Consider the following 14,360-nt stretch of genomic DNA (forward strand, 5'->3'; position numbering starts at 1 on the left):
TCTTGTGGGGTGTTCCCAGTATGAAATGGTTAGTACCTACCAAAAGTGGTCCAAGGAAGGACAACCCATGGACGGCAACAGGGTCAGGGGTGTCAAAGACTCATTGATTCGCATGGGGCACAAAGGATAGCCCATATGGTCCAATCCCACAGAAGAACTACTGTAGCACAAACTGCTGAAGAAGTAAATCCTGACACTTTTCTGTTTTAGCCTGCATTAACTTTTTTTTGCAGTAACTACCAAGTCACGAGCATTTTGTATAAAAGTATAAAACTGAATTCATCTATAGATCAGCATTGTATTCATCACTGGGATTACTTGCAACGTTGGTCATTTGCCAAAGACACTGATAAAAGTGGTTCCAGATCACATCCCCCTTGGCAAACTCTGTCTTTGGGGAGACGTCCCACTTGTTCATTTGTAAACAGCAAATGCCTCACTTAAAAATAACTGTGTATATATAAGCTAGAGAATCAGTTTTACCAAAGGATAGATAATATAATTCCTAATCAGTGACCATGCCGTGAAGCTTTGCAGAGACATTTGGGCAAGAAGTTGTAAACCATTCAGAGGTTTCTTGTTTCAATTCATTTTTCAGGGAATTATGTTTATAGGACATTTTAAAAGCTTGCTATCTGTTTTTGTCTCCATAAACTAAAACAGAATTATGGAAAATTCCTCGAGAGAGTTCATGTTTGTGCTTCATGGCTTGAATGATACAAGGACAAACAAACATATTTACTTTGCATTTGGTCTAATTGTCTATAGTATGACTCTGTTTATAAATTTGATACTAGCTATTACAGTCATTTTTGACAAAACACTTCATGAACCCATGTTTATATTTATATGCAATTTGTTTGTTAATGGAATACTTGGGGCTTCCGCTTTCTATCCAAAGATCCTTGCTGACCTTTTATCAGAATATCATGTTATCTCCTATATAGGGTGCATCTCACAAACTTACATAATTTATTCTTATGTTTTCTGTGAATACACATGTTTAACAGTCATGTCATATGACAGATACATATCCATTTGTAAGCCCTTGGAGTACCATTCTATTATGACACTTCAGAAAGGTTTGAAATTATTGATTTTTACTTGGCTCTGCTCCATACTAGAATCCTCTGTTGGGCTTTTGTTCACTGCCCAGCTCCCATTATGTGGTAATGTCATTGACAAGCTTTACTGTTCTAACTGGGAAATTGTTAAGCTGTCTTGCATAGATGTGACTTTGAACAATGTATATGGGTATTTTCTAATGTTCTCTCATATAGCTCAAGCTGTATTCATCATTGTGTCATATATCTGCATTATCAAAGCTTCTTTAAGGTCCAAGACACAATGGGCAAAATTCATGCAGACATGCCTTCCCCATTTAATAGCACTCACAAATTTCACTATAGCCCTGCTCTTTGATGTCATGTATGCTCGTTATGGCAAAAGCCAAGGATTGCAAGCTGTACGCAACATCTTAGGTCTTGAGTTTCTTGTTGTGCCTCCTCTACTAAACCCAATAATATATGGATTTAAACTAAGCCAGATAAGACAGGGCCTTCTAAAAATGTACCGGCATAGACGTAAAGCTTTGCAGCACAGCTGATGTGTGACGACGGCCTGGGAAAACCCTTCAAATGGTTTAAAAAATATATTTCATATTGGGGTGGGCGATCTAATGATCTTATGTTGGGAATGATCTTAATTTGGCATATGATCTGGCTTTCAGAGGAATCATACAGATTGCATCAATACACACAGACAACAATGTTTGTGATTACTATTAAATGGGGATGCCATGTCTGCATGAGCAAGCAAAAATCTATTCTGTGCTCACTCAACTCTGCTTGCATGCACGCTCAATCTGTGCTCTGGGCACCTGTGCATTCGTTTTGTCTCTCGTCTTTTTTAACACCAAAAGAGGGTTTGCGCATGCCATATACTGTTTGTAAGTCTGGCCCATGGTGCCGAAAATGGATGTCTTCCTGTAGTTTGGAATTGGTTTGGTTTCTCCTCATCTAGTGCTCGGCAATCAAATGTTACAAAGTTTGCAGGTGAACTGTTGGGGTGACTGGAGGTAAATCTGTAAACATGTTCAACCATCTCAAATTGAAACAACCCAAAGAACATGCAACCATTATGACTACTTTAAGTTCTGGGAACTTAAAACTGATATTCATGCCATTTAGGCAGTTACTTTTTATTTGTTTTGTTTCTCAATTTGACATATGTTCATAATAAAGTGGCACTGGTATTTTAAAATTAGCTTGGCATCATTTATGTCAAATAGTCTTTTATTGGATAAAAAAAAAAGCAAAATTCTAAACTATTTATAGTTTGGTTGTAACTAACATGCATTTTACAGTGGCAGTTGTAAGTTCATGGACCATTCATAATTTTCCACATTTCTGAATAAATATGACCCAAAACATCAATCAGATTTTCATTCAAGTCCTAAACGTAGATAAAGAGTACCCATTTAAACAAATGAGACATAAATATTCTACTTGGTCATTTATTTATTGAAAAAAAAGATCCAATATTACATATCTGTGAGTATGTGAGTAAAAGTATGTGAAGCTCTAGGATTAACAGTAAATTTGAACGTGAAATTACAGTCACATGTTTAAATCACTGGGATGACAATCAGATGTTGATTGGACACTGTTTTATTTAAAGAACAGGGATCTATCAAAGTCTGGTTTTCAAAACAAATTTGTTGAAGTAGATCATGGCATGAACAAAGGAGATTTCTGAGAACCTCCAAAAAAAAAAAAAAAGAGTAGTTGATGCTCATTGGGCTGGAAAAGGTTACAAAACCAACTCTAAACAGTTTGGACTCCATCAATCCAGTAAGACAGATGGAGGAAATTCAAGACCATTGTTACCTTCTCCAGGAGTGGTTGACCAACAAAGATCACTCCAAAAGCAAGGTGTTCAATATTTGGTAAGGTCACAAAGGAACCCTGAGTAACTTCTCAACAACTAAAGGCGTCTCTGACATTGGTTAATATTAATGTTCATGAATCCACCATCAGGAGAACACTCCTGATGTTGCAAGAAGAAAGCCAATGCTGTCCAAAAAGAACACGGCTGCCCAACTACAGCTTGTTAAAGATCACATGAGACAAGCCAGAAAGCTCATCTCATCATCTCTAGCCGCTTTATCCTTCTACAGGGTCGCAGGCGAGCTGGAGCCTATCCCAGCTGACTACGGGCGAAAGGCGGGGTACACCCTGGACAAGTCGCCAGGTCATCACAGGGCTGACACATAGACACAGACAACCATTCACACTCACATTCACACCTACGGTCAATTTCGAGTCACCAGTTAACCTAACCTGCATGTCTTTGGACTGTGGGGGAAACCGGAGCACCCGGAGGAAACCCACGCGGACACGGGGAGAACATGCAAACTCCACACAGAAAGGCCCTCGCCGGCCCCAGGGCTCGAACCCAGGACCTTCTTGCTGTGAGGCGACAGCACTAACCACTACACCACCGTGCCACCCAAGCCAGAAAGCTATTGGAAATATTTATTGAGCAGTTCAGACCAAAATAGAACTTTTTGGTTTAAATGAAAAATGTTACGTTTGGAGAACGGAAAACACTTAATTCCAGCATAGACAAATGTCCTGACATTTTCCTTTAAAATTAATTGGTATAATTCAGAATTCATTGTTCCATCAGTGATGGCAAGTCATCATGGCTTGGATGCAGCAAAACAGGCCAAAATCACACCTCCATGTCTCACAAACATGATAAGGTTCTTCTGCTGGAATTAAGTGTTTTCCTTTCTTCAAACATAACATTTCCCATTTAAACCACAAAGTTCTATTTTGGTCTAAACTGCCCACTAAATCAGGGCTTTCCTCAAAGTGCAGATATGCGGCGCTCCACCACGCTGTGTGACATCAGCACCACACTGTCACTTGCGCGCACACACACACAAATCATAAATTGAACAATGCAGAGTACTTGCACCTAAATAACTCCTATTCCACTCTGAAAATGAGTAATAACTATAGAAATAGGAAGATATTGTAATATATAACTCTAGACTATCCTGGGACTCAACCCAGAAATGAAAATAAAAGGTTTCGCTGTGTGCACTGACTGCTATTTACAACTATACATAAAACCACGCTCTATGCGCTGGTTACGAGATGGCACTGTTGCTTGATTTGACCTCGATTCTGTTCCTGGCACTGTACTGCAGGCTTTTGTGTGAGACTTTTGCCTGTTGGATCTGTAGTTGACAGCTGTATTGCTAATATTTTCATTTCAGCTGCTATATTGTTCATTATTATTGCATTTTTTGTTGTGCAATAAAATTAAATATTTCTCTGAATTGATGATTTTAGCGGGCGGCACGGTGGTGTAGTGGTTAGCGCTGTCGCCTCACAGCAAGAAGGTCCTGGGTTCGAGCCCCGGGGCCGGCGAGGGCCTTTCTGTGCAGAGTTTGCATGTTCTCCCCGTGTCTGCGTGGGTTTCCTCCGGGTGCTCCGGTTTCCCCCACAGTCCAAAGACATGCAGGTTAGGTTAACTGGTGACTCTAAATTGACCGTAGGTGTGAATGTGAGTGTGAATGGTTGTCTGTGTCTATGTGTCAGCCCTGTGATGACCCAGCGACTTATCCAGGGTGTACCCCGCCTTTCGCCCATAGTCAGCTGGGATAGGCTCCAGCTTGCCTGCGACCCTGTAGAAGGATAAAGCGGCTAGAGATAATGAGATGAGATGATGTTTTTAGCGTTTTCATATCAAATCTAATTTTGTCCTTTAAATTTTCCCCCTTGCATATTTGGCAAGGTAAAAAACAGCAAATTTAATAAATGTTGAATTGAATGTTGAATCAGCCCTAGATGCCACCAGAATGCACCATTTGAAGTCTCTAATGCAAGACATGCAGTTATGTTGACGGCCTTGGGTTGAAGTGCCCAAGAGTGGCGGCGTGCACATATGCAGCAGCTTTGCTCTTCTATGATGAACTAAATTTCATTGTACATTTGTGCAATAACAATAAAGACATTCTATTCTGTTAATTTCAAAATTTTCCAGGAGAGCATACCCCTGGACTTCCCTAGCAGCTGGCCTTCCAGGCCAGGCTCTGCATCAGTAGCACCACTCTGATATTTTTTTCTGGGGAAAGCTCTGAAAATATTTCCAGTAGCCTTCTGGTTTGTCTGATTTGGGAGCAGTTGGGGGTTAGGTGTCTTACTCAAGTGCACTTCAGCCATGGACGTAGAGGGAGGGGAAAGCATTGTTCATTCACTCCCCCCCCCCACCCCCACCTCCACATTTTACTGCTGGTCCAGGGAATCAAACTGGCGAATTTTCGGTCCCAAAGCTGCTTCTCTAACCTTTGGCTCATGGCTTCCCCAGCAATAGCAAAAGCTAACGCGCTAAAGAGCTGGCGAACTGTTTGCCACCCTCCAGAGCAAAATGCAATGCATACCTTAGCTATTAGAGTGTCCATTTTACCAATTTTAATACCATGAGTCATCTCACATATGGTATTTGTGGTAAAGCAGAGGACTTGGGCAAAAAGGCATCACTGTTTCAGAAGACAGATGCATTTACATTACAGTTATAGGTTCCATGTAATTATGAATATCAACTGTCAAGATACGAAAATCCAATCTGAAAAATCGGAATTGAACAATGAAGCTTGTAATGTGAACATAGGCATAATTTTGTGCACAAAATAGGAAATAACAAGGTGCTTTAGGAAACGTACATCTTTGTTATTTGTCTTTTTATAGCTATAAAGTATTAACTCAGCAGGGGCAAAATGTGCTTCCCAAGATTGTCATATAGTTAAAATAAATAAATAAATAAATAAATAAATAAATCTACTCTTGGACGACAGTGTGATTTTATATATATTTTTTAAATTCAGTTTAATTCACTTAAGCAGAAACTCAATTAGTAAATGGAACAAATGCAATATATTAAATATATTTGTAGTATACCCATGAATAAATATTTCATTTGTACTCATCCTTAGAATAATACCATAAAGATTATCTGTTCTTTGTTTTATGTTACAATGCCAACATTATGTGCTTTCTGCCCATAGGTATAATGTGAAGAATACACAAAATAAAATGTTCAGCCTGTCAACATCTCTTGACAATATTTATAATGTCTTTAAAAAAATAAATATCTGCAGTGCAATCTGAAAGCAGCAAAAGTCTTCCCGTCTTCTGAACTACTGTGTAAGTCACTTGTACCTAAAGAGTTACTCAACTCCACAACATATTCACAAAATGCCATTTCAAATGAAAGGCCATTATTAGCGTCAAACACAGCATCCATGGTTTTGGGGCCTTTCTATTTTCTGAATTGTTCAAGAATTCATAATTGATTTACAATTAATCAACTTAATACTACAAAATCTTCCCTGTCCAAGAATTATCAATTTCATCAAAATGTTACCAAAGAAATTTGGGACAATTGAATAAAATCTGTTCATTTATTTAACTCTGCATTCTATCACATTATGGCACTGACTATGCCAAACCCTTGGTGCACGCAGAGAGAAGCAGTGTCTGACAAAAATGAAATCTACTACATCTGATAATGTCTGCAATCAGAAACTACACTCCATCTATTTAGTAATGGACAAATCCATCCATTCAATTATCACTGAATTAAAACTACATAGAATTATTTCAAGATGTTCCATTAATCCTAGATGTTTCCATTAAAAGACTTGCCAAGTCTATAAAGCAGCAAAGCAGAGTAGCATCAAATTATGATGTCCCACTAGCATGCTGGACAATTTTGGCATAATGCACTCCTGTGCAAAATCAATTTTTTAATTTCATTCAAAGGAACACACAAGTTGTGAATGAGAAATAACGCACATCACAACCACAGGGACACTACATACAGTAACAACATAGGAACGAATGTTCCATATTAAGAAAACTGAATTGTCTGTTTCTGATCATTAACCCAAATGTTATGGAAGGGATAAAGCCTTGTGGTTTACTGAGTAAAGAGATATTTCAACATAATGACACCAAGTCATGATACATAAATCATAATGGCAGAAACAGGTATGCTTGTTAACTTTAATGTTTCACCCCTTAAGATCTTTGCAGCAATAAAAGAATTAAAGCTGGACATCATTTTATAGCAAGAGATAACATTCCAGGCATTGAAATTATATTAAGATGAAACTAACCCACAATGACACCTGCCCAATTGCTCCTGGTATGACAGAGCTATACTGATCTGAGGATCAGATGATTTTTCTCAGGCTCCAGATACTCCTCCAGCAAAGCAGAGGTCACCTTTGCTAACTCCTCTTCAAGACTTGAGGTGACTCTATAATGATAAAAAATATATATATTATTCTGGTTCCTGGGCAGCACGGTGGTGCAGTGGTTAGCGCTGTCGCCTCACAGCAAGAAGGTCCGGGTTTGAGCCCCGTGGCCGGCGAGGGCCTTTTTGTGTGGAGTTTGCATGTTCTCCCCGTGTCCGCGTGGGTTTCCTCCGGGTGCTCCGGTTTCCCCCACAGTCCAAAGACATGCAGATTAGGTTAACTGGTGACTCTAAATTGACCGGAGGTGTGAATGTGAATGGTTGTCTGTGTCTATGTGTCAGCCCTGTGATGACCTGGCGACTTGTCCAGGGTGTACCCCGCCTTTCGCCCGTAGTCAGCTGGGATAGGCTCCAGCTTGCCTGCGACCCTGTAGAACAGGATAAAGCGGCTAGAGATAATGAGATGAGATGAGATGAGATGAGATGAGATGAGATGAGATGAGATGAGATGAGATGAGATGAGATGAGATGAGATGAGATGAGATGAGATGAGATGAGATGAGATTCTGGTTCCTTTTTTAGAGCAGTCTTTCATTTTCTTTTCATCACACGCACACACACATACATATATCATACACACACACACGTGTGTGTGTGTGTGTGTGTGTGTGTGTGTGTGAGGTGCTTGAAAGTTTGTGAACTCTTTAGAATTTTCTATATTTCTGCATAAATATGATCTAAAACATCATCAGATTTTCATACAAGTCCTAAAAGTAGATAAAGAGAACCCAGTTAAACAAATGAGACAAAAAATATTATACTTGGTCATTTATTTATTGAGGGAAATGATCCAATATTACATATCTGTGAGTGGCAAAAGTATGTGAACCTCTAGGATTAGCAGTTAATTTGAAGGTGAAATTAGAGTCAGGTGTTTTCAATCAATGGGATGACAATCAGGTGTGAGTGGGCACCCTGTTTTATTTAAAGAACAGGGATCTATCAAAGTCTGATCTTCACAACACATTTGTGGAAGTGTATCATGGCACGAACAAAGGAGATTTCTGAGGACCTCAGAAAAAGCGTTGTTGATGCTCATCAGGCTGGAAAAGGTTACAAAACCATCTCTAAAGAGTTTGGACTCCACCAATCCACAGTCAGACAGACTGTGTACAAATGGAGGAAATTCAAGACCATGGTTATCCTCCCCAGGAGTGGTCAACCAACAAAGATCATTCCAAGAGCAAGGCGTGTAATAGTCGGCGAGGTCACAAAGGACCCCAGGGTAACTTCTAAGCAACTGAAGGCCTCTCTCACATTGGCTAATGCTAATGTTCATGAGTCCACTATCAGGAGAACATTGAACAACAATGGTGTGCATGGCAGGGTTGCAAGGAGAAAGCCACTGCTCTCCAAAAAGAACATTGCTGCTCATCTGCAGTTTGCTAAAGATCACATGGACAAGCCAGAAGGCTATTGGAAAAATATTTTGTGGACGGATGAGACCACAATAGAACTTTTTGGTTTAAATGAGGAGCATTATGTTTGGAGAAAAAAAAAACCACTACATTCCAGCATAAGAATCTTACCACCATGTTTCACGGATGGGATGGTAGTATCATGGTTTGGGCCTGTTTTGCTGCATCTGGGCCAGGATTGCTTGCCATCATTGATGGAACAATGAATTCTGAATTATACCAGCAAATTCTAAAGGAAAATGTCAGGACATCTGTCCATGAACTAAATCTCAAGAGAAGGTGGGTCATGCAGCAAGACAACGACCCTAAGCACACAAGTCTTTCTACCAAAGAATGGTTAAAGAAGAATAAAGTTAATGTTTTGGAATGGCCAAGTCAAAGTCCTGACCTTAATCCAATCGAAATACTGCGGAAGGATCTGAAGTGAGCAGTTCATGTGAGGAAACCCACCAACATCCCAGAGTTGAAGCTGTTCTGTACGGAGGAATGGGCTAAAATTCCTCCAAGCCGGTGTGCAGGACTGATCAATAGTTACCGCAAACATTTAGTTGCAGTTATTGCTGCACAAGGGGGTCACACCAGATACTGAAAGCAAAGGTTCACATACTTTTTCACTCACAGATATGTAATATCGGATCATTTTCCTCAATAAATAAATGACCAGGTATAATATTTTTATCTCATTTGTTTAAATGGGTTCTCTTTATCTACTTTTAGGACTTATGTGAAAATCTGATGATATTTAGGTCATATTTATGCAGAAATATAGAAAATTCTAAAGGGTTCACAAACTTTCAAGCACCTGTGTGTGTGTGTGTGTGTCTCATCTCATCTCATTATCTCTAGCCGCTTTATCCTTCTACAGGGTCGCAAGCAAGCTGGAGCCTATCCCAGCTGACTATGGGCGAAAGGCGGGGTACACCCTGGACAAGTCGCCAGGTCATCACAGGGCTGACACATAGACACAGACAACCATTCACACTCACATTCACACCTACGGTCAATTTAGAGTCACCAGTTAACCTAACCTGCATGTCTTTGGACTGTGGGGGAAACCGGAGCACCCGGAGGAAACCCACGCGGACACGGGGAGAACATGCAAACTCCACACAGAAAGGCCCTCGCCGGCCCCGGGGCTCGAACCCAGGACCTTCTTGCTGTGAGGCGACAGTGCTAACCACTACACCACCGTGCCGCCCTGTGTGTGTGTGTGTGTGTGTTTGTGTGTATTATATATATATTTTATATTATATATATAAAATCAGAGATTAAAAAAAGAATAATAAAACTTAGAGTTGCATAATGCAAAGTAGGCAAGAAAATATAACTCAAATCCAAAGAATTCAATGCATTTGAATGAATAAATGAATTCTGAGAGACCCTTGAAGACATGTACCTTTTTCCAGGTGGTGCACAGAACTCTGTGTAGTATTTGATTTTGGGCTCTGTCCCACTAGTCCTAAGGGTGGCAACAATACCATTCTGAAATGTGAAGGTCACCATTTGGCTGCTTTTGGACACTGGTAGGACCTGAGCAAAGACAACATATAAACACACAGATTTCCTTTGTACAATTTTCCCCCCAAAACATTAACACACTTTTTTTGGTATCAAGCACAGGGGTTCTCATATCCAGTCCTGAAAACATGATACCCTGGAGAGTTTGATGTTTTTCCTAATTCCCCCCATCCAATCTCCCCCCTCCAATGAAGTGCTTGATAATGAACGATCCACTGAATGTTAGCATGCATTTGCATAGCCCGAGTATGGAAAACCTTAAACCGTGCAAGGCACAGCACTTCCAGAACCGAGAACCTCAGAGCTAGCAAGAACTATAAATGTAATTATGATTTTGGCATTAGCCTAGCTGTAATACAATATCATCATCTTTATTACCTGCTAATATGCTACTCCAGGAGAAGGGTTAAAAATCAGTGATCTAAGCAGACTAGATTAGGGGGTGAATCTTGTACTTATCTCGAGATAATATTCAGGAAATACCATTCCCCATCATACGTTATAAACAACTGAGATCAAGACAGAGGATACGTACACATTTTTTGTCAGGTTGGCTGCTGTCATAACCTGTAGTCACATCTCTGATGTGTGTAATGCTGTATCCACCACACTTCTTTGGGTAAATGCCTTCACCTTCAAAGTTGCGTAAACGGTCAAATATTCTCTGGACTGTTGGGGGGTCATTGCAGATAACATAGGAAGTTCTTGAAATGTGGTAGCCATAACTGGAGCAAATAAATAAATAAAAAGGGGGTCATGACACAAATGGCCACATAAATTCTACACGTTAATGAAAAAGAATAGCAGCTTGATAGATCATCAACATATCAACAATTTTATAGACACCAGAACACAATATAATCTCACAAAACATCTGCCTTAAGGACTTAAAGAATTAATAATGATATTTAAAAGTCATGTACTAGCATATATTGTTTGATTATTCAATTAACAGGATTGACCAGAAAATGCTGATAAATACAGTACCAGTCGAAAGTTTGGCAACACCTACTTGGGTTTTTCTGAATTTTGGCCATTTTCTACGTTGTAAAACAATACTGAAGATGTTAAAACTATGAAACAACATGAAGCATAATTCGATATATGTGGTTAAAAAAAAAAGTCTACGGTTCATATTTTACATTCTTTAAAGTAGCCACTGTTTACCTTGATGTTTTGCACATTATTGGCATTATCTTAACCAGCTTCATGAGGTAGTCACCTGGAATGCTTTTCAGTTAACAGGTGTGCTTTGCCAAATGTTAATTAGTGGAATTTACTGCCTTCTTTATGTGTTTGAGATCAAACAGTAAATAATAAAAATACAGTAAATAGCCCTATTCCACAACTGTAGTAATCCATATTATATCAAGAATCACTCAACTAAGTAAAGAGAATGACCGTCCATCATTACTTTAAGACATGACGTATCTTTTAATTGATCCAAACTTGTACTGTATCTGGTTGACTACATTTTATTTATTCTGCATCATTTTCAATGGCTCAACCAAGGAGTTCATGGAATTCATTAACTCAATAAATAAATAAATAAATAAAAACTGTAAAAAGGGGAGGCACGGTGGTGTAGTGGTTAGCGCTGTCGCCTCACAGCAAGAAGGTCCGGGTTCGAGCCCCGTGGCCGGCGAGGGCCTTTCTGTGTGGAGTTTGCATGTTCTCCCCGTGTCCGCGTGGGTTTCCTCCGGGTGCTCCGGTTTTTCCCACAGTCCAAAGACATGCAGGTTAGGTTAACTGGTGACTCTAAATTGACCATGAGTGTGAATGGTTGTCTGTGTCTATGTATCAGCCCTGTGATGACCTGGCGACTTGTCCAGGGTGTACCCCGCCTTTCGCCCATAGTCAGCTGGGATAGGCTCCAGCTTGCCTGCGACCCTGTAGAACAGGATAAAGCGGCTAGAGATAATGAGATGAGATGAGAAACTTTAAAAAGGCAGAAGTAAGACTCACGTTTCATAGATGTTTTGAAGTTGCTGGATAAGCGTTACATTTTTTGTATGCAGATACACTGCCATCTCAGCAACAACTACAGCAGCACTAACTCCATCCTTGTCAGGGACCATTCTCCCACACAGAAAGCCTGGTAATAAACAAAAGCAGTGCTCAGTAACCACAAAAAAAAAAAAAGCTTACAAAAACTGCTTGAAAGGACAATTGTGAAGAGATATAGTTGAGAGTAAAACTTTACATACATTTCCACAAGCTTCTCACAATACTTTTGCTGTTGTATTTCATAATTATAACAGTAGATGTCAGCAATGAACTGTTAAATCATCACCTATGTATGAAACACATACTTTGTTTTCTAGTACTTTCCTGCCAGTAATTTTACAACTTCAGAAAAGCCTATAAAATTAGGTTGATGTTTAAAATTGGCAGAAAATCTGACATCTAGTTGTAAATTCTATATGCTTCATCAAAGCAGAGACATCATATATAATGTGAGAGCAGTTACTGTTGCAAGAACATGTGCCTGTAGACAAACATGCTGGTACTCAAGCCTGCCTCATGCTTAACAATTCATCAGCAGTACAAATTTCTAGAAAAATATTAGTAACATTAAGATGACAATGTCAACAATGATAACAAAAGAAAATGGTCCCAGGGCCCTCAACATATCTTAAGCAGGTAGATAGTTGTTATAGATGTGGAAACAAAAGCTTATTTGATATAGTATGATTGGAACAATTGGCCAGCAAAAAAAAAAAAATTACATAAAATCATACAACTATAGAATTACGTAATAAAATTATCAAGAAATGCACTGAGGAGAAGTTTTATACCCGACATAATAATCATTAATTTAAGAACTATACAAATAATCAAAAGGTAAACACGATAAAATGTTTAAAAGCATTAACTTTTCCCCAAAAAGTATCACTTAAATCATCTCATGCAATTACGTTTTTGTTTGTTTGTTTGTTTGTTTGTTTGTTTGTCATCAAAATGATCAGGGCAAGTAATATGGGACCCAACTAAAATGCAAATGCAACAGGGAACTATAGTCTATAAGAAGCTGCAGTGTACTGTAACTGTATTGTTCGCTTATGGTGTAAACCTAAGATATGTGAAAGGCATCTCCAACTTTATCTCTTGTATGACAGGGAAAAATTACACTTCAGTTCTACTGATAGACTTAATGAGCAGGTTAAGTGCCTTGCAAATTTCTGGTTAGATAAAAGTCAAACACATTAAAAGGAATTTATGATCACAGTAATAAACACATTTGCGTTTACCTGTAACTAATTTAAATAGATTTTGTTATTGCCTAATACTACTATATGAGTATCAAATTGTTTAATGGTGCCATTGGACCTAATAAGTAAATGTGTATTCTAACATTTGATCATGGTGGTATTTAATGAATGAGCAAGAAACTGGGAAAAGAGAGCAATGTTTGCTGGTAACTCAATGTGTTAGGCTTACTGTATATGGGTATTCAGTTACAAATGTGCATGCCTACTTACCAATGGACTCCTCAAAGGAAAAAATGACCTCCTTTCCTGTTTTAGCTAACTCGTGAATTTTATTTCCAATCCATTTGAAGCCAGGTAGTGTTTCCTGAGATGGTGAAACGTCAAACAGGACAAATGGAACAGGACACAGGGAGCCTTTCAATCAACAAGAGTGCAAATATTTAACAAATATAAATCAAATATATTACATTTTATATATGTTTTATTTAGAATTTTCTTAAAATAAAAGCAATTTCATTAAAGCTCTGATTTCTCTCATGGCTTTTTACCTTCTTGTAAATTGACCAAGTTTGCTGGAACTGGGTTGTTGGAACTGACTGTACACTTATAATTGCAGTTATATTGTACAACTGTTGGTAATTTGAGTGTTTGCCTAACACCAACACAGAAATTAGCAGTAGTATGCTGAACAATATAATAAAGCACAATTTTTTTTTTTTTTTACACAATTCTGAGTATAGCCCCAAGCAGTGCATTGTGCAAGGTGTTAACTTTACATCAAATATATGTAGAACAAAAGCAAGACACCTGAGCTGTGGACATCACTGATGTACTGATATAGAAGACAAACAGAAGGGTTTTCCAGTCTCACTGTCAATAC

General features: G+C 38.9%; 2 protein-coding genes across 2 annotated transcripts in view; one reads left to right on the forward strand and one right to left on the reverse strand.

Moving 5' to 3' along the window:
- The first annotated feature begins 667 nt into the window (after positions 1 to 667).
- On the forward strand, positions 668 to 1,606 carry LOC132864694 (olfactory receptor 4S1-like). The gene has a single exon (XM_060898108.1). It carries the CDS (start codon positions 668 to 670, stop codon positions 1,604 to 1,606), a length of 939 nt encoding a protein of 312 aa, XP_060754091.1.
- Positions 1,607 to 5,979: 4,373 nt separating this feature from the next.
- Positions 5,980 to 14,360, reverse strand: part of pgm2l1 (phosphoglucomutase 2-like 1) — a 36,241-nt gene continuing 27,860 nt past the window's right edge. The window contains exons 10-14 of the mRNA XM_060944099.1: positions 13,751 to 13,844; positions 12,234 to 12,363; positions 10,804 to 10,993; positions 10,147 to 10,280; positions 5,980 to 7,335 (exon numbers count right to left, since the gene is read on the reverse strand). Of these exons, the coding sequence (XP_060800082.1) occupies positions 7,233 to 7,335; positions 10,147 to 10,280; positions 10,804 to 10,993; positions 12,234 to 12,363; positions 13,751 to 13,844 (651 nt within the window). The 3' untranslated portion in view covers positions 5,980 to 7,232. The remainder of the gene's footprint in view (positions 7,336 to 10,146; positions 10,281 to 10,803; positions 10,994 to 12,233; positions 12,364 to 13,750; positions 13,845 to 14,360) is intronic.

Source organism: Neoarius graeffei, chromosome 17 (assembly GCF_027579695.1).
Source record: "Neoarius graeffei isolate fNeoGra1 chromosome 17, fNeoGra1.pri, whole genome shotgun sequence".
In the NCBI taxonomy this organism is placed as follows: Eukaryota; Metazoa; Chordata; class Actinopteri; order Siluriformes; family Ariidae; genus Neoarius; species Neoarius graeffei.

Bases quoted from the DNA above. Each gene is read 5' to 3' on its own strand.
- LOC132864694 (XM_060898108.1), top strand. From the start codon at position 668: ATGGAAAATTCCTCGAGAGAGTTCATGTTTGTGCTTCATGGCTTGAAT.